This window comes from Phyllostomus hastatus, unplaced genomic scaffold, assembly GCF_019186645.2.
Source record: "Phyllostomus hastatus isolate PE091 unplaced genomic scaffold, TTU_PhHast_1.1 phas_contig_80, whole genome shotgun sequence".
NCBI classification, from domain to species: domain Eukaryota; kingdom Metazoa; phylum Chordata; class Mammalia; order Chiroptera; family Phyllostomidae; genus Phyllostomus; species Phyllostomus hastatus.
The window spans coordinates 29353015-29377227 of record NW_025333960.1 but is presented as its reverse complement, the minus strand read 5'-3'; the positions used below and the strand labels follow the sequence as shown (position 1 = coordinate 29377227).

At 41.7% G+C, this 24213-nt stretch overlaps 1 protein-coding gene across 4 annotated transcripts in view; it reads right to left on the bottom strand.

Moving 5' to 3' along the window:
- Window positions 1-24213, bottom strand: part of MAPRE2 (microtubule associated protein RP/EB family member 2) — a 142392-nt gene that overhangs the window by 58029 nt on the left and 60150 nt on the right. For 3 of the 4 annotated variants that reach the window (XM_045849628.1, XM_045849626.1, XM_045849625.1), the window contains one exon: window positions 1459-1586. The exons of the other annotated variant lie outside the window; for it this stretch is intronic. In XM_045849628.1, coding sequence (XP_045705584.1) covers window positions 1459-1579 — 121 coding nt within the window. In that variant the 5' untranslated portion in view covers window positions 1580-1586. The remainder of the gene's footprint in view (window positions 1-1458; window positions 1587-24213) is intronic. 4 annotated transcript variants of the gene reach the window in all.

The window sequence follows — 24213 nt, the reverse complement described above, 5'->3', positions numbered from 1 at the left end:
AAGAAACTGGCCAGCTAGCACCCACTCTTGACCTCACAAACCACAGGACTTCATGTTTGAGGCCTGGGCACGGAGTGGTGGGTGAGGCAATGCCTAGGTTCTGGCTAACCTCACTGCTTGCCTGGCGGGAAAAATGATCACGAGAGAAGAGGTATGGACAGTGTGGGAAGTCAGTCCTTCAGTCTGTTCGGATCTGCACAGGGAGAGTGTGTTCACTGGTGGGTACTGCACCTTAGGCATATCCAGGGGCTTTCTGAAATTTCCAAATTCTGACTGTGCTCCTGAAATCTTTTTACACCCAGTGCATGGGGAAAGACAGCAAACCAGCCAACAGCATGCACCAGAGGAACCTGATGACTGCTTTGTACCTATTACGTTTCATGGAATTGCACATGAATACACTCCAGTAATACATTCTGTTTTCTAATACCATTTTCATGTCAGAACCAGAGGGGAAATCCCTTACCAATTCGTTCACAAGAAGAAAATACTTCCTGTTTCCAACGGAAGACTATTTATTCCTTTGATAAATACATATATCTATGAATGAACTACTTTATCAGTGGCATGTTTTTATAACATGTCCCTACTTTATCATTGAAGTCAAATCTTTTTATTATTTAAACAAATATTACTCAATATACATTCCCTACAGACCTACTTTATATACAAGGCATGATGTCATTGCAGGCATTCAAAAAAATAAAACTCAAGTACGGTCTTGTCCTCAAGGACTCTTGGTGCCTTCAGGGGAGGAGTTCGAGCTGCTACCACAGTGTGGCAAGGGTTATGCTGGAAGGGCAGGCCGGTGTTTCAGGGAACCCTTCACGGAAGGAGCAGGCCACAACTGAGTCAGACTTTAAAGTGTGAATGGGAGGGATTTTACCATAATCGCTAGAGGAAAGACCTTCTCAGCAAAGGGTGCATGGAAAAAGCCAGGGGATGCAAAAGGGAAGGAGTCTTCAGGGAACAAGGAGTATCCTGCTGGGCTGAGACACAGGGAAGACAGACGTGACAACGAAACTGAGGAGATGGGTTGCAGCTAGACCAGAAAGGGCCGTATGAACCACATAAAAGAGTTAGAGTTTTCTCAAGAGAAGGACAACGCAGAGCGCGCAAGGCTTTTAAGGATGAGAGGTGCAAGTCCCAATCTGCGTTTTAGCGACAGTGCGGAGGCTGATGGGATGACGGAGGGGAGGCTGGAAGACCAGTTAGAGGCGTCACAGGGCTCAAGTGAGACTGTTCCAATTATGCATCGAGACGGCTCTATGCTTTTAGATGTTCTTGAAGAGTTTCCCCCAAACATTCTTTAGTTTTACCTGAGCTTCCCTGTGAGGTATGTATCGATACTGATTTATATTTTTTTCCTACCCTAAATATATCATCTGTGGTTCATGAAATCACATTCCACATGAGACAGTAAATGTTTAGGTAAATACTTAAAAGATAATCTCTTACCTGAACAAAGCTGTTCCACTTTTGTGTAGTTTAAAGATACTATGTCATTAACCCATGCGATGATGTCATGTCTGCTCATAGTCTCTTGGGTTATCGAGGTAGAATACACATTGACCGCCATTCCCCAACTAGAAACAAAAAAACAAACAAGTTTATTTGTCTTACAAGGCAAAAATTAACTTAGAAACAGACACCTATTCAAGGTGGAGACTGCAGGGAGAACTCTAAGGGATGTAAAAGTCCTGTTTTGGCTGAGCCCTTTTTCTGGTCCTTCTCCGTATTCTGTACATACTGTCATGATACTGACTTGCATGTATTGCTCACCCGGCATCATTTTTCATCTCCCTCAACTGGACTCAACGTTCTGCAGTTTCTGGGATTCCTAATTTATCCTTATTGGAGTCTCACTACACGTCTGTGTTGGCATTAAAAAGTTCTCAGGTCTATCACGGTGCACACTAATCTTTTAGTTTTGTACATTATTTCACAGCACTTGCACTGCTTACCACCAATAGCCACCTGCTCCTCTAAAAACACTATCATTCTTGCCTCCTCCTTCTCCCTCACTGATACATCCAGTCCACCAGCAAATCCTGCTGCCTCTACCTTCTGAGTAGGATCCAAATGTCCGTCAACCTGGCATTTTGCAAAAGTCTCTTCATGCTCTTTCAGCTCACAGCCTCCCCCGCCAACCACCCAGTCTTATCACAGCACGCACAGTGATCCCATTGGCATAAATCAGATCTTCCTCTCCTTAGTTCAAAGCCCTCCAATGGTGGCTCATCCAACAGAGCAGAATCCAAAGTTCTCTATGTGCTTTACGAGAACTTAATCCTGGTATCTTCTACTATCCTCTCCCCAGCTCTGCCCTATGGATGTATCACACCCTACATCATGTACACACAGCATCTTATATGTGTGCTTTCACTTCAGCCGTTTCCTGACACACACAAAAGGAGAGAGAACAGAACAATAACTAAGATGTGTTTACTTCTTGGCTTCAGCGCTTATCGATACTTGGCTGGTCCTGCTTCATTTATACTTCCATCAGCATTCCCTGCACCCCCCATCCTCCGTCTGTCCCCAAGCCAGATTATTTTGAGGTAAATGCCAAGCATCCCATCATTTTATCTATAAATAATTCAGCATGTCTCTAAAAGATAAGGACATTTAAAAAGCCAAACCATAACAGTATTATCACACCTAAAAATAAAAAGTTTCTTACCATCATCGAATATGTGCTATGTCTTATAATTTTGTTTCAGTTTGTTTGAATCTAGATTCAAATAAGGTTCATATACTGTGATTCTTTGATATGTACTTTACATTTCTTTTATTTATAGGTTTCTTCTCCATTTCTAATATTTCCCTTGCAATTTTTTTTATTGTTGTGGAAGGAGCTGGGTTGGTTGTCTGGCAGAGTTTCCACAATCTGGGTTTTGCTCACTGCGCCCCGTTGGAGTGATTTAACACATTCCTCCGTCCCTTGTGTGCTTTTTCTTTTTTCTAATATTTTTTAAAAATTTAAGTATAGTTGGTATACAATAGTGTATCAGTTACATTAGTTTCAGGTGTACAATACAGAGATTCGATATTTTTATACCTTACGATGTGATTCTGTCCCTTGTATTTTATACACAGCTGACTCGATCTAAAATCGTGACTTGACTCCAGTTCTAACTGAGGGGTGGGGTGGAAAGACAACCACATGCAGTGTCTGAACTTCCCTCAGTCCTGACGGACTCCTTTTGTGATACATTAGCCATTGGTGGCATTTGCCTAGACTCAACAATTCTCTAGAGACTTCAAAGTGATATTCTATTATTTATTCTTGATTTATTAGCTAGAATAACTCTACAAAGAGAAACTCCCCCCGAGATACCAATCATAAAAGGAAGACAGAAAAGGATACCTGATTCTTTCCCTTTATTTACCAGTTTTCAAAGTGAAGAGGTAGCTCCCTAGTATTTTCCAAACATGACAAGTGGGGTTTTATTTCTCATGTCCAATTATGAACTCGTAGATTTGAGCATGTTTGATATGCTTCAATCCACTGCAGTTTGTCTTTGTTGCTAGGAGCTTGCAGGGGGCTTACTCAGGATGGCTTCTGAGTTCTTTTGACAAAGTCCTGGAAGCCTCCAATAACGTCCGTGCTTTCTGGTGTGACAAAGTGTTCCAGGCTCGACTTGTACATTTCCTGCCTTAGACCTGAAACCAGTCATTTCTCTAAAGGCCCATTATTCCTTTTAGTGGCAAATGGTATTCAGAGGTAAATAATATTTTTAAGCATGACTACATATGACAGAACAATCTATACAGTTTTATAGGTTTAGCGTACAAATCTACATATTTATGAAACAGTTGTGTTTGGAATTCCTGTTAACTAGAGAAAGCAATAAAAATCTGCTTTTTACTTAAAGTGCTAAATGAACACTTAATTTATAAATAAATAAACATAAGAATAAGTAAATATCCATCCATCCATCCATCCTTAAAAGCACCCTCATCTCTAAATTCTCTTCCCCTGCAGATCTGAAAACACTCTCGGCCCTGCATCTGAGACCATGTGACCACAACTACCGCTTTCCCACATTCTCGAATGCTGCTTATTTTTTGGTTAATAAACTGTTTTCTTTAGTCTATCATTTTTTAAACAAAGCCATTGATTTTTACTACCCATTCAACTTTTTAATCAGCTGTATACATTACATAAAACCTTAAAAATAATTCAAAATTTAAAATGTTTTGAACCTCTGATGTAATTTTCATATATACTGGCATAAGTTGGGAGTTGATACACTTTTCCAATGGGTTCTTCTCCAGTTGGTGCTGAAAGCGTTTGCATTACCGGGCAATGCACTGATGGAGGATGAGGCACTGCGGCCCACGATTGTGCAAAGAGCAACAAACCAAATGGGGATGACTTTTTGCTTCACGTGATTAAAAATAAAACCTTTTACAATGCAGGAGAGAGACAATCCAATCTGTGTTTTAAAGTTAAGCCATCTGCAAGTTAGTGAAACTCTTCTGTGGCTACCCACCAGAAAGAGATGTACAAAAATGAACAGGTAGAAGGGTTATGCCAGCTTTTTAAAAAGCCGTTAGAACAAGGAAGCAAGTCGTTCGCTGCAGGTCTGTCAAAGAGTCACATTCTCCTGCAGGTCTTCAGGGATAATGCTCACCTGAGGACAACAATCCTCCCACATGTAAGTGGACTTTCAGTTCACGAAGATAAGTACAGCACTATCTGCCTTCAAGGAGGCCATTCAGATGAACAATGAAACAGTACCTGATTTTTGCTTTAGAAAAACTCCGCTTAGTTTTTACTGCACAACAGTTACTAGGCTCACCACTCTAACCTCTATGGTATCACCTTCTAATCAGCACAGCTGCTGTCCCCAGACACCTGGAGTAAAAGTGACCATGTGCTAAGTAAGAGACCAGTGGGAAAACTAGGACAGAGGACAGATGAAGAGTAAGGATGAAACAGGAATATTTCCTAAAAGAAAATACCACATTAAATAGATTTCCATACCTACTTCCAATTAATAGCAATGGAATCAGTACAGTTAATTTCTAATTACCATCTATGCTGATTAGAATACCCTTATACTCTATCTTAGTTCCCTATGGGCAATGCCTTCGGATTCTGGGTGCAAGAGCTCTGGGTCCAGATTCCCTCTCTGCAGAAGGGGAGGGGCTCTTCCTCGTTGCTAGGAAGTCAGGTGGCAGCCAAAGTGGAAAGAAAATTCCATTCTTGCTCTGCCATCCAACCTTTTCTGTCTTCCTCCAGCTCCTACTTTTTCTACAGGTGTGACTCCAATGCATTCAAACCTCAGTTTTCCAGGTGACTAAAACAGTTCACAGAAGAAAATTTCTATCTGTCCAAATATGAAACTCAGGGCTGGTGACAAGAGTACTTAATAGTCTTGTCAATAGTATTTAATAGCCTTAATAGTACTTAACAGCTCTTCTGTGGACACCCTCTAAAACCCCAGTATTTCACATTATAATTTATTGGGTGCCAATCTACCTTATAGTGTAAAGGTACAGGTACCGGTCCCTGTTTATTCTTCAGAAATGTTGTGTGGTAAGTAACGAGGAGTTTCTCTGTCATTTTACAATGAAAGTGATCCCATGCTCCCATTTTGGCCCTTGAAGGAATTCCGTGAGGGAATCAGGGCAGGAGTTATATTCTTTCCTGACAAATGTGGATTGCTAGTGCGATGGAAGGTAAGAATCAAAATTATTTAAAATATCAATTTTTTAATTTGTTGAGTAATTTACAAAAATTCAGTCAAGAAAATCAAATGTTTAAGAAAGGTAAAGTAGTATCAAATGTTACAGCATGAAGAGCCAATGCACCATGCAGGGTTTATTCTCTTGTTTGGATATCTGCATGTTTTTTACACAAAAACAGCAGTTTATTCTTAGGTGATCCTGCCATCTGGTCTCTGGGACACGGCATTTCTCTCTGTGCCATCCTTGCAAAGAAAAAAAGGAAGTTGAAGCACTGTCCTACTACAGTTTGTGGCTTTTGGCCAGATTCTCACCCAGATCGTTATGTGTTCAAAGCCTGGTGAGCACGGTAGCACCGATGGTAACAGACAAGGGACTATTTCCTAGCATCACAGTCTGTGGGTCACTATATCTTGATATGGCATTTCAATTTTATTTTAAAATGAATCTGCATCCATTGCTTCTACTTGAAAATAAATCAATAATCACAATGTAGTTATACACTGTTTTTGTGAATGTTTGAATGCCTTTTTGCAAAGCTGGCAACATACATATTTTTTGTGAACAGAGGAGAGAAAGAAAAAAAGCTCTTCATCCCTCCCGCAGGCAAAGTCACTGTTTGGGCATGTCTGAGCATAGTGACCACTGACCCACGTGACTGCAGAAGAAGAACCACCTCAGCCTCAGGGCCAGTGTGTTGAATTTGCCCTGAACTCAATGTCTGGTGGTGTGGACAGAGGCATGGCAAGTTTATGCTTTGTGGCAGCTGCTCAGCCATGCCGATGTCAGCCTCCTGAAACAAAAGGAATTTTACGTGACAGGCGCCTGAGTTAACCTACTGAGCAAAGCCTGGACAGAGGCTTGGCAAGCCCCAAACCGTGGAAACCAAAATATGAATTCTGCCACCTTACCAGTCATGGGCCCCCAGACCAATTAATTACAAAATAATCTACAATTCTGTCCAAGAACAGATTTCACAAGGTTGGTGAATTATTCCAGAAGAATGTCTCTTCAAAATCTGACAAATATGTAAAATGTCCTAGCTAGCATTATGTGCAGCCATTAAATAAAATTATTTCTTATGTAATTCATTCAGTCTTTCTGCCCCACCCTAGCCCTTACAAATAGATCACAGCCACACTTGGGGGGGTGGGGGGTGTGCTTGAGGAAGGAGGAGGCCACTTTTCCTCATTTCCTCCTTTCACACTTTGATCACTTCTTTTGGAGGAAAATGTAGCATTTTTTTCCAGGGAGGCTCACAACAGGCCAGGTGTCCCAGGATCCTGGCTTTGGTCTTGCTTTGGGTGTGTGGATGTAAGGAGCAGGGTTTGAGAAATTAATTCTGGGAATGCGGCATGTGGAACCTATTTTCATTTTGATTTTTTTTTTTCACAACTAACGCCTGAGTTTGCCAGGCTTCCCAAGTTTAGACACGACCATCTGCAGAAGAACAGCCCTGCATAAGTTGTGGTCTACTGTCTGTAAGGAAGCTCCGTTTGGCTCAGATTTACCCCGAACCTATTTTGAAGCTGAACCTTTAAAAGCCCTTCCTGACTTGAGTTACCTTCTTTATGTTACTCCCTAAAGGAATCTATATGCAACTGGAAACTTCACCTTCGATATAAAACGGGAACGTCCAACCTTTTTCAACCCATGGCACACATAAACTAATTACTAAAATTCTGCAGCACACCAAAAAATATTTTTGCATTTATGGGGGGAAATAAAGCAACCAAGTATAAGTTTGATTCATTCACACTGGACAGCGATTGCTGTGTTGGCTATTGTCATTTTTTTTAATGTGACAATCTAAGGGAAAAGAGGTCGATACACCTGACTAAATAGTCAGGTATTGCATATGTTTTAAAAATTCTTGCAGCACACTGGCTGAAAATAGCTGATATAAAATGTTCTGAAAATTCCGCCTATTCTATGCCAACATCCTCCATTCACACATCTCACACTGGCAGCTGACAACTATACCTACAAGGATGACTGTCTTTCTTCTCTTGTAACAATTTCTGCTTTCAACATGTTCCTCCATCTCTGGGAAAAATAATCCACCTTTCACCCAGTTTCAAATAAGTGAAAACAAAGGACAGACTGAAAAAGAGGTACAAATAATAATGGTATTTTTCTTTCACCTGCAAACATATTTCTTGACCTTGGGCACATAAGGATTTCTGTAGGCCCTACAGTAATCTATAACCCAAATTTTTTCATGAGTAACACTTAAAAATACTGGTGTTTCATAGGAAGCCATGTCTTGCTGATAGGCACTATAGGTCCTTTCGAAATGTCTCAGAAGCCCCCTTTTCCTACCAATCACTGAATTTACACTTGGTCCAGGTTAAGACCTCACCTTTAATTCCCATCTCACAGGGTGATCTTTGGTTCAAGTTTTTAGGATTCTCAAGGGTGGCCTGTTCCTACAGGGAGATGCATGATTTAAAACACACGTGTAACCATAGCTTTTTAGTCAGAATTTTGCCATTCTAGCAGAAATAGCCATGCTGCAAGCACTTCTGAGTAGTCACAAATATTATGGTGAAGCATTTAGAAAGAGATTTAGCCAATCGTTGACATAATACTTCCTTGTCTTACAAGTGACCTCTTTCTAAAATAGCCTGCAAATATTTTGAAGGAAAAAATTACATTTATGCCCACAGATTAAATACTGAACCAAAGAAAGAAATCCCAAAAGCTGTTCTCAAAGACCACGTCTGCACTAGAATGTATGTCATCAACCTGGGGACTGGGGGGGAGGGGTTCGGTCCCACAGCAGACATTCCCTTAAAGTGCCGAGTTTTCCTATGAAAAGCCTTGTAACAACACAAACATTCTGCCTGAGTGCCTCCTTCCTGGCTCCCTCCTAACAAAAGGCTGACTCGAAACCCCCTGTGGCTGTCCCCAGAATGAACTGGGCACCGGTAAGGAGTGCAGTGTCAATGCGTCCCCGAACCAGAAACTTCCCTACTTTTCAGCTGTGAATAATTCACTCTCTAGATTCAATACTGCGAGGGGTAGGATTTAAACATTTCACCAAGGAAAGAATATCTCCAGATAATTCTCATCACTTTCTCTTTATTAGTGATCTGCAATGTGGGGGCAGGGAGACTGAGGAGGGAGATCAGGATGGGGCAAAGCGGAGGTCTAAGAGGGTACGTGTCTGTGACGGACCAACCTTGACTAGATGAAATCTCCCTGGAGAGACAGAGAAACTGTACTGAGTTTCATTTAAAATTGGGCACTAAGGCTTTCGCTGACCTCGCGGGAGCACCGACGTGTGCACGGAGTCTGCGGCTGGCGTCGGGTGTTGGAACTGAAGAAGTCCCTTGCTGTCATCAGGCAGTAACAGCACACTTGCGCCGCTCGGGGCAGACGCGCATCTGTTTTCTTTTTACAGGGCCTTTGACTCTGTTACGGGACTAGACAGTGCAAGACCACTCCCCGCCCGGGGCGCTACCCTCCCCGGAGAGTTGCCGCAGCCGAGGGGACGAGGGGACGAGGGGACGACCTCTAGGGAGCAGAGGTCTGAGTGCAGTGCCAAGTTCAGACAAGGCCAGCGGAGAACCGCCAACACATGCCCCCACTTATAAAATACAGGTATTTTATTAAGGCACAGATATTGAAATAAGGCTATGTTTCACTCAAAATTAGACTATTCACATATTTAGATCTAGTAAAGAAAACCAACATGAAGAACTTGAGAACTAAGCTGCGCAGAGGAACACTGGATAGAACATGAGTAGCATGAGTTGCATCAGAGGGCAGAGCTGCCTGCTCCTCATCCCAGGCTGTTCTAGGCAGCCTACCATTGCACCGACCACTGTGCTGTTCACTGCCGTTCGCTGCTTGATGATGATGCTTTTATTATGGCACAGCGTTCCACTTCAGTCTGAAGGCAGAAGTCCTAACCCCAGCGAGTAGCTGCCGCCTCCCCAAGGGAATGAACAGAAGACAATGCTCTTTTTCAGGGTGCCCATCTCTTCTGCCATTAACTGTTACTCTCTAAAATGGAGAGATGAAGCCCTTCCTTGCCATATCACCAAGTATTCCAAGTACTGTTTTTTAAAGGGAGTATGATTAAGACACACAGATTTCTCCGATTGCCTGCGAGGTTCCAAAACCAGCCTTAAAAATCTTCCCCCATTTTAATAGCTTTGACACTATTGGTGTTAACCTACCAGTTACTATTCAGCAAGTGGCTCCTTAACTTCACTACCCACAACATTGTAAGTAAATGCAAAAGAAATGCAACTTCAAGCAGCATGCCTAGGTTTTGGTTTTTTAAAACTCAGAAGTAACAAGTCAATAGCTATGGCCCTGAAATGACTTGGAAACTTGGCGCTTATCCAAGGAATGGAGAAATTTTGGAATTCTAAAAAATGTTCTTTGTGGCATTCATAATGTTCAGTGATATGAATGAAGCTCAGCTGCATACAATAAAAGTAAAAGGCTAAGGCCATGAACACATAAAAATACACAAAATGGGCATACGTTTCTTCGTATGGTAAAAAATGCAGCAGATTATAGCTGATTATATTTGCCTAAATGCCCATCTGTTTCAAACAGTGAGTGGCTGGCTTGGTATCCATGCTCTGAAAATAATTTCAACGACCCAGAGCTCATTCCCATGCCACAGGGCTTGGCTGGTCTCCTCAGGCACCAACTTGGCTCCCAGTACATCGACTTCTTGACCATATGCCTTCTGTTTACTTTCCCAGCCCTTCTCGGCCCTGTTCCCTCTCACCCTGACCTTAGCTCTCTCCCATGACCCCAAGTCATTTCCAGTTAGGCCCTGAGCCTCCCCCGGACTTCCCCCATGACCACGGGTCAATCTCTCAGGGCAAGAGTGCTGCTGCCACCACAATGAGTTGGTGGCACTCATGCAGTCAGTCCACCAGGCACAAAGCTGGGCGCGTGAAATACAGCAGAAGCGTGGCGGCTGAATGAGCATGCCACCACTAGGCCACACAGGAAGGTGGGCAATTTTGTTGAGAGTGCTCCCCACCTCCTGGTTCTGGGCTAGGCTATTCTGTGCTCTTGGTAGTACTGGTTCATCCTTCAGGTACTTAGCACCTTCACTGGTCTACCTTTTCTAAACTTTCTCACTACAAAAAAAAAACAAAAACAAATGAAGGGTGACAGTGTCAAAGTTAATCCTTAGTTGCCGGCACTTGGCACCAGTGACTGCATCTCATGCTTCAGGTTGGGCTCACATGTCGACTCCTTAGCAAGCGCTCCCTGCCCACCCCCTGAAGTGGTCTCCTCCAGTTACTCCCACATCGCTGTGGGAGATACTAACACCATCTGTAACTATCTTATTATCGTCTGTCTACTATTCCCTGTCCCCAGAATGTAAGCTGTATGAAGGCAGGTATTTTATAGAACATATTTTGTCTACTGCTGTATCTTCTGTGTCCAGAGCAGTGCCTGGCACATTAGTGAGCACAATAAATAAATGCTGAATGGATACATGTGTGGAGGGGAAATACACAGGGTTTCTGAAATCATACCGTGTAAGCAACTGCCAGCATATGTCTCTAGTGCTGTGTGAGAGTTAGGAGAAGATAAATCAGGGTTGAGTGAATTAAAAGGACTTTGTCACCTATAACTAAAAAAAAAAAAAGTAGAGAAACATGCCATTCTTCATGTCTCCAGCACTGATGTGCAGAACTCCCAGCTGCATTTCAGTTTTATGAGAGCTCTGACCTAGAAGTCAGGGGCACTGGCTTCTAGTTCCAGGGCTACCATCAACCCGGCCTGGTACCCGTGGGCATCTCCTTTTCTTCATAGGCGTAAGTAGTTAACGTGCATTTTCTCATTTAGTTTTCGTAACAACGCTAAGTGACACCTACTGCTTTTCTGCCATTATGTAGGAAAAGATACAGAGACACCCGCCCAGTCACAACTATTAAGTGGGAGAGCTGGCACTTGGACCTAGGGCTGATGCTAGCTAGGGTTAACCACCTTTAACCACCTCCCTTTCTGCTCTTGGTCTTTATTGTGTCATGGAAGTGAGTGGGAAGAAAAAAGAACTCCAAATGAGGACACAATTGTGGTCTTCAATAAAACCATTTTCTTTTTTTAGTTCTACCATGGCCTCATTTTACATTTTCACTTTAACCAAGATGATTTTTTTTAAACCTAAGTTTTCCTGAAGAAGAGCCCAAAATGCAGAGATTTGGGTGACTAGTTACTCAGTCTATTGCTGGGAATAATTTTTGGCTCAAAAACACGCCAGCTGTAACATATACGCCATGCTAATATTTTAGGAATTGCCACATTTTACATTTCCAGTTACTATATATTTTGGACTTCAGCCTCTCAATTCGCTGATTGTGGTATGTTAGTCAAAATGGACAGAGATCAAGTTCATTACTAATAATTTTTTCAACACTAAAGACTTCAGATTGGTATCTTGACTATGTGTTTAGAAAAATGTATTTCTTAAAAAGAAAATCTTCTGGTATCTCACTCTTAGAGATCGGTGTCTTTGGCTAGACACCGATGTCTTTGCAGTATGGTAAAATTCATTTTTAAACTCATGAGAACATTTTGAAATGGAAATGGAAATCAAAGGACCAATAAAGTTAAGCCTAAAAGGATGAGGGAAGTGCAGGCCAGTGTTAACATTCATTCCAGTGAATTTGGCTCCAAAACGGGCAATGTACATCCATACCCACCGACCCCCCTGCGGCCCGCCAAGCCCTGTTGGTGCCATCTGCTCTTAACTCTTTCCATAGCAGACTGACACAAAAACCAAAATGACCAATTTCAAACTGTAACAGTATAATTCGACTTCTTAAGTATTAACTTCAGTTGACAAGGGTGCTCCATCCCTTGTCATCAGCTTCTCCATCCAACTGACACCCCAACCCCACAGAGCACCCTGCAAATCGCATACAAGGTGGCCACACATTGTGAGAACAGGAAATGGACATTTCAGCTGTAGCTACAGCTGAGCTAGGATTAGTAATGTTCAGCCAAACTGGTGTAGCAGTGGGGAAATGTTATCTGAACTAGGAGCACTATTTCATCACCAGTTCCCTAGGGCATTGTCCCAAAAACTTCCTTTCCCAGCTGAAATGATTCATTTCAGTCAGAGAAGGGATGCCCCTATGTTCCTACAGTTCCACCCCACAGCGGAGCTCATCCTCCTGCCCCTGCCCCTAGTTTCCTGGTATTCCTGTTTTGGCAACCAGATACCAGTCCTGTCTTCCTTGTGTATTGAATTAGAAGAAGAGTCCTTTCTTACGTTTTTTTCTTGTTGTTCGGTTGGGTGGTTTTTAAACGAATAGGCTCACCTACCATTTGATTACTGGAATGAAAAATAAAGAAGGGACTAACAGACATCAGAAGTTTACATCAGAAGTACTCAACAGATAGAAAAATAACAACTGGTCAATGAGCATGATCAATGAGCACTCACAGATTATTAAGGGACAGAAAATTATTTATGAGAAGACCTTATAAACTATTTGGCTAAATAACTAGAGATATTATACTACAGACAAAGCAGTCTTCAGAAGGGTGAGTGGATCAAGTTAGCTCTAGAGTAGATATGTGTGTTAAAAATTACCTGGTAGCTGAGCGACCTGATAAAGTTTGGTAACAGGCCTCACTAACCTTCCCCGGCATCTAGTTTCTGGGCTCCTAGAATTAATCTGACTTAGAGACTTTTAAAACATTTAAAAATTAGATTTTTAATTCAGCACTTGAGTATAATTATAATTTTTTTGGTTCCTCAGACTTAAACCAATGTCTCAAGATTTATTTCACTTTATTTCAAATTTAGCTGTAGTTATAATTAATGTAATAATAAGCATGATATACAATATCATAAGAAGTGACTCATTTTTTTATGTGTGGATATAACTAAGGATTTATTTATTTATTTATTTATTTTTAAAGATTTTGTTTATTTATGTTTAGAGAGGGAAGGGAGGGAGAAAGAGAGAAAGAGAAACATCAATGTGTGGTTGCTGGCGGCCATCGCAGCAACCCAGGCATGTGCCCTGACTGGGAATCGAACCTACGATGCTTTGGTTCTCAGCCTGCGCTCAATCCACTGAGCTACGCCAGCCAGGGCAGGATTCTTTTTATTTTTGTAAAAGATTTTATTTATGTACTTTTAGAGAGGGAGGAAGAGAGGAAGAACGAGGGAGAGAAACATCGACGTGTGAGAGAGGTATTGATCAGCTGCCTCTCACAAGCCCTCAACTGGGGACCTGGCTTGCAACCCAGGCATGTGCCTTGACTGGGAATCGAACCTGAGACCTGCATACAATCCACTGAGCCACACCAGCTAGGGCAGGATTCTTATTTTAAATTAAGGATAAAATACCTCAGAATAGTTTGACGAAGCAAAGAAAACAAACTCAAGGTAGGATGTTATAGTAAGAAACCTATTTACTATCTTTTAAAATAAAATGTAAAAGTGCTGCTTATTTTTCAAAATATTTTTATATAAAAACCAGTAAATTTCCACTATAGGAAAAGTAGAAAATAAAGATAAAATTAAAGACCTTGTATGTGGAGCATGTATATGAATTTTATACATACATACTTACACATAAAAGTGGGTTTATAAACATGCAGGATTCAACAGTGTTCTCCAGAATTCATGTTTCCCTGAAACCTCAAATGTGATTTCATTAGGAAATAGGGTCTTTGGAGATGTAATTAGCTAAGATGGGGTCATACTAGATTAGGGCCCTAAGTCCAATGACTGATGTCCTTACAAAAAGGCCATGTGAAGAAAGAAAGTCAAAGACGCAGAAAGAAGGACACAAGATAACAGAGGCAGAGATTGGGCTCATGTAGCTACAAGCCAAGGAATGAGTGGGGCCAGCAAAGGTAGGGAGAAGCTAAGAACGACCCCCCCTGCAGCCCTTGGAGGCAGCGCAGCCCTGCCGACGCCTTCATCTCAGACGCCTAGCCTCCCCGGCTGTGAGGACAGTCTGCCGTTATTTGTCATGGCAGTCCTAGGGTGCCAACACAATACATTCACACTTTCATACTATGCTTGTTTCTCTTAACACATTGTGAATGTGTTTCATATCTTTTTCACATGTGATATTTGCACTACATTTCACTGTGCAGGTACACCACAGTACACCTGATTCCAGAATTTTATGTTAACCTGCTTGCTCGTAAGAACTACTGATTTGATCATTTCTCCTCTTTTTCAGTTAATTATTATTTCAAGATAATGGAAGCAGTGGTCACTTAAATGCTAACAATGACCAAACCATATTGGCTCACATAAAAAGACATGGACATTTTTCCATGTCCTATAGTTCTTTAGGTGATTTTGAGGGGAGGTTTATTTGTGTGCTAGTTAGAGTCCTGAAAGTCCAATGGGCAGCAGCATTGGTTCTGGGCTCCCTTGTTAACAGAGAAGGAAGCAAGCAATCATCTTTAAAAAAAAAAAGTCATGTCCTTGGCCATCGTAAACTAAGGGAATCACAGGATGTCCTGTCTAACAGTATTTGGCTTCCTTTCATGGAACAACCTCAATTAAACCAAAAACAACACTGTTAACTGATACTTTAGTGGCTGTGACTTGCTCAGTCGCAACTAGAACACAGAAAATAATCATCTACAACGGAGACAGCAAGAGATTACTGCCATCGTAGAAGCAGTAAGTCATCTGAAATTCGACCTGAAGGTTTTGCAATAAACTAAATGATAGATGAAATAAGTTACACTCGTAAAATCTACTTGCAGGCCTAGGGCATTTGTGAAATCATAAGTGATCTCATATTTTATAATATCTTTGGATTTTGAAACGTGTGGCTAAGAAATTTGGATTTTAGCTGGAAAGTTTCTAGAAGTCAAGCATTCCTACTCTTTCAAAATCACGCAGTCCCTCAGTAGACCCTTTCGGGTAATAATCCCCGGGCCTTCCTGAGCTTTCGCTTTTGCTTCTCAGTTCCTAAATTCTACTTAAGGCAATTTCTCCTTAGGGGTTAGAGAAGTCAGGAGTCAAACTGGCAATGACAAAATTGCCACATCAGATTGAATGAGACTGGAGCAGGAATGAGGTGGGGGATGTTCGCCTCAGAATTTAAAACAGAAGAGGCGGGAGGGGGTAGAGAGAGAGTGAATCTAATGCTTTAATTATCAAGGGCAAGATTCAGAAAACATGAAAATGGTTCCTGGTTACTTTAAAAAAGAGCATTTCTGTACACATTTTCCTCAAAATTTAACAGTGGAAAATCTGATCTAGTGTTAAGGGGACACTCACTACAAAGAAAAGAATATTTATATAATTACAGGGCTCTTCTCCACAAAATTAAGAAAGCTTCTCATCATCTGTCAAGATCCCATAGAAAACCTAGCTCCTAACTTTAACTCCTTCATATCAACTTTTAAAGTGGGCTTAGTGTTTTTTTCTGAGCTAAAATAATGATATTATTATTACTATTTTAGTCTATTTTAATGTAATCATCTTATCTGAACTTGCTGAGACCTGGACCTAATTGCTAGAAAAGGTGTTGTAGACAAGACCAGGGAGAAGCAACTACCCTTTTTCTTGAGGGGTCTGTATTCCAGTTAAGAACAACAGACCCATTAAAATCTAAGTCAAGACTATATTATAGCATCCAGAATATAGTGTTTTATAACAATAAGATAGGTCCTGGCTGGTGTAGCTCAGCGGATTGAGCTTGGGATGTGAACCAAAGTGTCGCAGGTTCGATTCCCAGTCAGGGTACATTCCTGGGTTGCAGGACATGACCCCCAGGAACCGCACATTGATGTCTCTCTCTCTGTGTCTCTGTGTCTCTGTCTCTCTCTCTCTCCCTCTCTCTCTCCCTCCCTTCCCTCTCTAAAAATAAATAAATAAAATCTTTGAAAAAAAAAAACACAGTAAGATAAATTACCTAATTTTTTAAAGGGGCAAAAGGTTTGAACAGACACTTTGCTAAAGAAGGTACCCAAAAGGTCAATAAGCACACGAAAGGATATCCAACATTAGTAATCATCAGGAAAACATAAAATTAAAATCCCAATAAGGTATCACTACCCATCTGTAAGGATGGCCAAAATTTAAGACTGACAATACCAAGTGTTGCCAAGGATATGAAACAACTGGAACTCTTACATTCTGTGGGTAGGATTGTAAAATGTTACAACCACTTTGGATAATTATTTGCAGTATCTTAAGTTTCTTTGTTAATTTTTGAAAATTTTTATTTATTTAAGTATAGTTGGTGTATGATTTTAAATATTAAATACCACTTAGATGACCCAATAATTCTACGCCTAGGGATTTGCTCCAGAGAAATGAAAACATATATTCCCGGACTTCTAGTCAAGATGGCGGCGTGGGCAGACATGGCTTGCCTCTTTGCAAAACCACATCAAAATTACAGCTGAAATATGGAACAACCATCACTCAGAACCATCAGGAACACAGTCCAATGGAAGTCTGACAAGAATGGAATTAAAGAAACCACATCCATCCAGACTGGTAGGAGGGGCGGAGATGAGGAGTGGACTGGTCCAATACACACACGTGGTGGATAAAAATTTGGGAGGGATATCTCGGGAGTGAGGAGTCCCAGCCCCACGCCAGGCCTGACAGCCTGGGGTTCAGTGCCAGGAAGATAAGTCCCCACAACTTCTGGCTGTAAAAACTAGTGGGGATTGAGTCAGAGGAAGAAACTATTGGAGCCCCCAAGCAGTTCCTCTTGAAGAACCCACACACAGACTTACTCCCTCTGAGCTCCAGCCCTGGGGTAGCAGCTTGAAAGGCACCAGTGGCATACAGGAGAGAGCGAAATATCTGGCATCAAGGCAAGCAGAGGCCACTGTCCCTTTTCTAAACCCTCCCCCAACAGAGCTGGCAAGCTGGTGCCATATTTGAGATGCCATCAATCTGGTTAACACTGTTTGACCCACCTAGGAGCTTCCAAGAGACTCCACCCCACCCAACTTACAGGCCCAACCAAGCTACTTTTCCATATGAATGGCTGGTCTTGATTCATACCGCACAGATTCCTAAATTCTCTCCAACAAGCAACAGCTAGCCTCGGTGAGCCCCAGGCCCACTGCTAGCAGCAGACAGCCTGGATCCACAGCTTGGCTTCACCTGGAAATCTCCAAGCCAAGCACAAGTAGCAGCCATCTCAGATTGCTCTACTGTTCAGCAAGCATAGCCCCAGGCAAAACACAGGTGGGGGCTGACTTTGGCCTATACCACCCAGGAAACTCCAGGGCCAGCCCATCCAGTGGGCAGTTACAGACCACGCTAGAACACCACCACCCTGCCCCTGCACAGCTGATCCTCCTCAGGTGGCGGAGGTTGGTGGTAAGTGGTCAAAGCCAATCCTTACAGCTGACTGGCCTGGGTAAATCTCTCCCAATGACCTTCCAAAAGCAACCAAGGGTCAACTACAAGAGGAGGGTATACTCAGCCCACATGAAGGGTGTACCTTGAGTGCCCAGCCTGGGTGATAGGGGAGGCTGTACCACTGGACCCTACATGGCACCTACTATTATTAGGCCATACCACCAAACACAGAGTCAAAGTATCTCTACCTAATACATCAAAACAAACACAGGGAGACAAAGAAACATGGTCCAAATGAAAGAACAGATCAAAACTCCAGAAAAAGCTAAACAAAATGGAGATAAGCAATCAATCAGATGCAGAGTTCAAAACACTGGTTTTAAAGATGTTCAAAGAACTTAGTGAGGAACTCAGAAGCACAAAAAAGATCCAGTCAGAAATGAAGGGTTCACTAATTGAAATAAAGGACAATTTACAGGGAAACAACAGTAGAGTGGATGAAACTGAGAATGACATGAGTGATTTGGAAAATAAGGAAGCAAAAACAACCAATCAGAACAACTAGAAAAAAAAAGGAATCCCCCACCCCCCCTCCTCAAAAGAAAGAGGATAGCATAAGCACTCTCTGGGACAACTTCAAAAGGTCCAACATTTGGATCATAGGGGTGCCAGAAGAAGAAGAGAACATTCAAGAAATTAGAAATCTATTTTTTTAAAAATTCCCTAATTTGGTGAAGGAAATAGACATGCAAGTCCAGGAAGCACAAAGAGTACAGAACAAGATGGATGGAAAGAGGCTCACTCCATGACACATCATAATTAAAATGTCAAAAGGTTAAAGAGAGACTCTTAAAAACAGCAAGAGAAAAGAAGTTAGTTACCTACGGGGGTGTTCCCATAAGTCTATCAGCGGATTTCTCAAAAGAAATTCTGCAGGCAAGAAGGGACTGGCAAGAAATATTCAAAGTCATGAAAAAGCAGGGACCTACAGCCAAGACTGCTCTACCCAGCAAAGATATCATTTAGATTCAAAGGGCAGATAAAGGGCTTCCCAGACAAGAAAAAGCTATAGGAGTTCATCATCACAAAACCGTTATTACATGTAATGTTAAAGGGACTTATTTAAGAAAAAGAAGGTCAAAACTATGAACAATAAAATGGCAAAAATATGTATGTCAACAACTGAATCTAAAAAATAAACTAAGCAAACAAGAAGAACAGAGATAGAACCATGGATACAGAGTGTTTTGATGGTTGCCAGATGGGAGGTGGTGAAGGGGAATGGGTGAAGAGGTGAGGGGGTTAAGAAGAACAATAGGTAGGTACAGAATAGCCATGGGGATGTAAAGTACAGTATAGGAAATGGAGTAGCCAAAGAACTTATAACCTGTGTTCCCATAGACATGAACAAGGTGTCGGGATTTCCTCAGGGAATGGGGGGTGCTGGCTGGAGGGGGGAAATGGGGGGAAGATCAGGACAACTATAGTAGCACAATCAGTAAAATATAATTAAAAGAAGAAAACCTATGTTCCCACAAAGACGTGTATGTGAATATTCATAGACTTTGCTAAGAACTGGAAACAACCCAAAAGTTCATCAACTGCTGAGTAATAAAATGTGGTAGAGCCATACAATGGAACACTGCTCAGCAATACAGAATACTGAACTGCTGGTAAACCTAATCTAGATGAATCTCGAAATCATTATGCTGAGTAATAAAAGTCAGACACTACAAAGGACAATCTACTTGATTTCATTTACCAAAAATGTAACCCAGGCTGTGGCGACAGAAAAAACAGTGGTTGCCTGGGGTGGTGGGCAGTGGAAATAATCCAAAGGGTATTAGGAATCTTTCAGGAGAGATGGCTTCGAGGGCATATACATTGCCCAAACTCACTGAATTATATACTTTAAAGAGATGCAATTTAGTTGGAGAGGTTGTGGAGAAAAGGGGACCCTAGTGCACTGTTGGTGAGATTGCAGACTGGTTACAACCACTATGGAAAACAGTATGGAATTTTCTCAGAAAACTAAAAATGGATCTGCCTTTTGACCCAGCAATTCCACTGCTAGGATTATATCCTAAGAGCCCTGAAACACCAATCCAAAAGAACCTATGCACCCCAATGTTCACAGCAGCACAATTTATAATCGCCAAGTGTTGGAAGCCACCTAGGTGCCCACCAGCAAATGAATGGATCAAAAAACTAAGGTACATTTACACAATGGAATTCTATGCAGCAGAAAGAAAGAAAGAAGGAGCTGCTACCCTTTGCAACAGCATGGATGAAACTGGAAAGCATTATGCTGAATGAAATAAGCCAGACAGTGAAAGACAAATACCATATGATCTCACCTTTAACAGGAACCTAAATAACAAAACAAACAAACAAGCAAAATACAACCAAAGACACTGAAATAGAGAACAGGCTGACAGTGACCAGAGCAGAGAGGGGAGGGAATTTCAGGGGAAAAGGAGAAGGGTTTACAGGAACAAGTATAAAGGACACATGGACAAAAACCAGGGAGGGTGGAATTGGCAGGGAGGTGGGGAGCACTGGGAGGGGTGGGCTGTGATGGGAGTAAGAGACAGAAAACAGTACTTGAACAACAATTAAAATTTAAAAAATGTTAAAAAGAGAGATGCAATTTACTATATGTAAACTAGTTCCTAATAAAGTTGATAAGAGTGGAAAAGACTGAAGTATAATGTTTGAATATTTTCCACATTCATTTGGACTTTTAATGAATATCTGTTATTTGCCAGGTATTGCATCAGTTACTAAGGACACAAAAGTCATAGACTAATTAATATAAAGATAGGGTAAAAGAGCAGATTAAAATTACCAGCAACAATACTAGCTAACATTTTTAAAAGCATTTACTTCGACCAGTCATTGCTTGGTATACCTTATATTCTGTGTCTCATTAACAACTCCATGATGTTAATGTCATTGTTTCCATTCACACATTAAGAAAACGGGGCTTGGAGAGGTTAAAAATTTTGCCCTAGATCATAGAGTTAGAAAGGGGTGCCGATGAAATAGAGAAGTCTCAAGGCCAGAGTCTGAGCTTGGCCACTATACCGCACTGCCAATCCAAGCAGTGATCTGGGACTTTAAGAATCCCAGTTGGTCTTAACGTAGGGTAGGAACGGAGGGGTGCCGGATACTCCAGGACAAATTTTCAGTCCACACCAAGTTCTGAACTGGAATTGAAGTAGCAGTGACACACTCATCACACAGGCTGGAAACATGTTCATAACTATTCATGCTGACATCTTTTTTTTAATTTTTAAGAAATTACTTATTGATGAGAAACATCAATTTGTTGTTCCACTTAGTTATGAATTCACTGGTTGATTTTTTTAAATTGATTTTTAGAAAGAGAGAGGAAGGAAGTGAGAGAGAGAAACATCAATTTTGTTGTTCCACTTATGGATGCTTTTATTGGTTGATTCTTGTATGTGTCCTGACCAGGGCCTGAACCTGCAACCTTTCTTGGACAATGCTCTAACCAACTGAACTACCCGGCCAGGCATGCTGGCATCTTAAAGTCAGTGGTATGACTACGCTATCTGCCTGTCAGAAATTCCAGGGAGAGAAAAAATGGGCTTTCCTAACACCAAACCTGCTTTTCCATTTATTGTGTGGTTGCTAGCCTCACTAAGAGATTTTGGAAAGACTTACAGGTCTCCATTCCCTTCTGTTTTCAGCCCCCTGCCCAGGTGGCTGATGACTCATCTCTCTGCTCCTTCCCTCTAGAAAACAAGTATTGCAGGGACAGATTTACTGTCTCTAGAAACAGAACGTGGGAGCCAGGAGGGAGGAGCAAGAGCCTGGAGCATCCACCCCAAGAAGGCTTCACCCTGCGCTGGGGCTGGGCCCACCCACCTCTAGCAGGTGGATGCACCCACCAATCACCCCCTCATCTGCATCCTCCTGTTCTAGCAGGGAGAGTCAGCTCACAAGCTCCACAAGCTTTCTATTTCACGGTTACTGATGGTGAGCAGGTCTCTGCAGCTGGGGTAATGTATTTAAAGCTCTCCTTTTGGTGACTTATTTGGTCAGTCTCCATGGGGATTCACTCAGACTGGTGGGCAAGGAGGCTGGAGTAGGGAGTATGGTGAATGCAGATGCATGGCTTGTTTCCTGGCCAGTGTCACACCAACACCATTGCAGGGGTCACATGAAGGCCAGATATTGCTTAATAACGTCCAAAAGGTGGGGAGGTTAGACTAAGAGTTGGGGGAGGCCAGAGAGCTTCAGTAGAGTGGCTAAAATATGGCAATAACCCATAATCTCACTGTCTTAGCCCCCCCCTCCAGTACCTGACACACAGCAGGTGCTAAAAAAATGAGACAAAAATAAAAATTCAAAGAGGATATGGAAAAAGAATCCTCACAGAGCATTATTTTGCAGTTAGTGCAAGATTCACAGAGCATACTAAGCAGGCTGAACGCATCACAAAAAAACATAGGAGGCAGATCCAATGTACTCTGAGCACATGAAACCAAATATGGATTATATGGATTATGATGTACGCAACCTCAAAGGGCAGATGCTACAGAAGCAAATTTCATTTGTGATATTGTTTTAATTAAGAGTAGTAACTGCATTAGGCAAATTTTTAATATCATCCATGTGACTTCAGTACATCTATGAATATTTTGAGATGCTTCCCAATATATTTCAGCAGGTAAAACTCATTGTTAAAACAAGACTCTATAAAGAGATACATAGGAACTTATCTGTCCAGTTCCCACCATTATTAGTTTATATCCTTGCAGTTTCTCCAGGCATAGCAAGTAAATATGAATACATACTCTCCGTTTCCTCACTTTTACATAAAAGTTAGTACAGTATAATTGTAATCTAGTGATGGTCAATACAAATATCATAAAAATTGGGGTCCAAAAGAGATAGGCCTTTTTACTTATCCTCAACTGACTCTTTGAAAGGAAGAAGTAAACTTCCCACCATATAAGTCACTCAACAATGCTCAAAATTATGGCATAGGCTGTATTAAAATTTATACACAGAGGTCATGATAGGGGATGCACACTCAAACACAGTTTTTATTTTCATGCTCCATTTCTGAAAGCTTCAGAAAATTACAGGAGTGATAATTTTGCCTCTGCCAGGTGATCAGCACAATAATCACAGCAGTACTTTATTGGGGTCAGATGTGAGTATCACCCCATCTCAGCTTCCTCCCTCCTTGCCTGTTGTCCTGGATACAAGAGGCTTTTCAAGGAAGGGCTGTGCATTATGTATCTTTGTACCCTAAGTGCCCAACATGGAGTTTAGCATATAGGAGGAACTCAAGTTTGCTGAAAGAAAAGATTAAGAGTTAGCAGAAATTTTGGCTTAAATTTTAATATAACAATAATTGTGTCATTATTTAAAAGAGTGGAAATTAAAATTTGTTTATTGTTAGCCATCTGAAAACGTGTTTCGTCATTCTAGATGGATACGGAGGAAGTAGACTGGGGTGGGGCGGTGGTGGTGGGGGAGCCCATTTTAGTAGCTGCACTTTCTCCTGATTTGCTGAGCACCACATACAAGCCTTTCAGGGAATCCCACTCTTAAATGAAGGAATATTACCGTTTATAATCAAGGTAAAAATGAACATAAGAACGCCTCCCTGCGATGTCAAGGCCCCTAGCAGTTTTGACAAATACCTCTCAGGGTTTTTGCCAAGGGAGGATGACTCTGTAGAACAAACAAAAACAAACGCTACTTCTAGGAAAAGTAAAACGGGATCGCAGTGATCTAATGTGTGCCTCCTGTGAAGGGCGCCGTCATTTCAGGGTCATGCAATGGCAACCACTGGCCATAAACTCCGGGACCAGTTCTTTGTGCATGATACCAAGTTTTTTCATAGACTTCCCAATGCACACTACATTATTTATAACATGTTCTCTTATCTCTCAAACCTCTTGCCCTATTTCTCTTCTGTTCCACCCCATGGCCTGGATCTGGTTCTTCGGGCACATTTTACCTGCCCAAACCGAATGAGGTCTAGAAGTTAACAGGAAGACTGAATTCTAGATAAACTACACAAGCGGGCACCATTACTAAAAGCAGCCATCAACTTGACCATCTCGTGTATATATTAACACCCTCAGGAAAAACAAAATAATCCTTTAAATAAGAAAGCTTGTCCTGGTTCAAGTGAGAAAAATCCTAATTAGCCTGGGGAGGGTGGA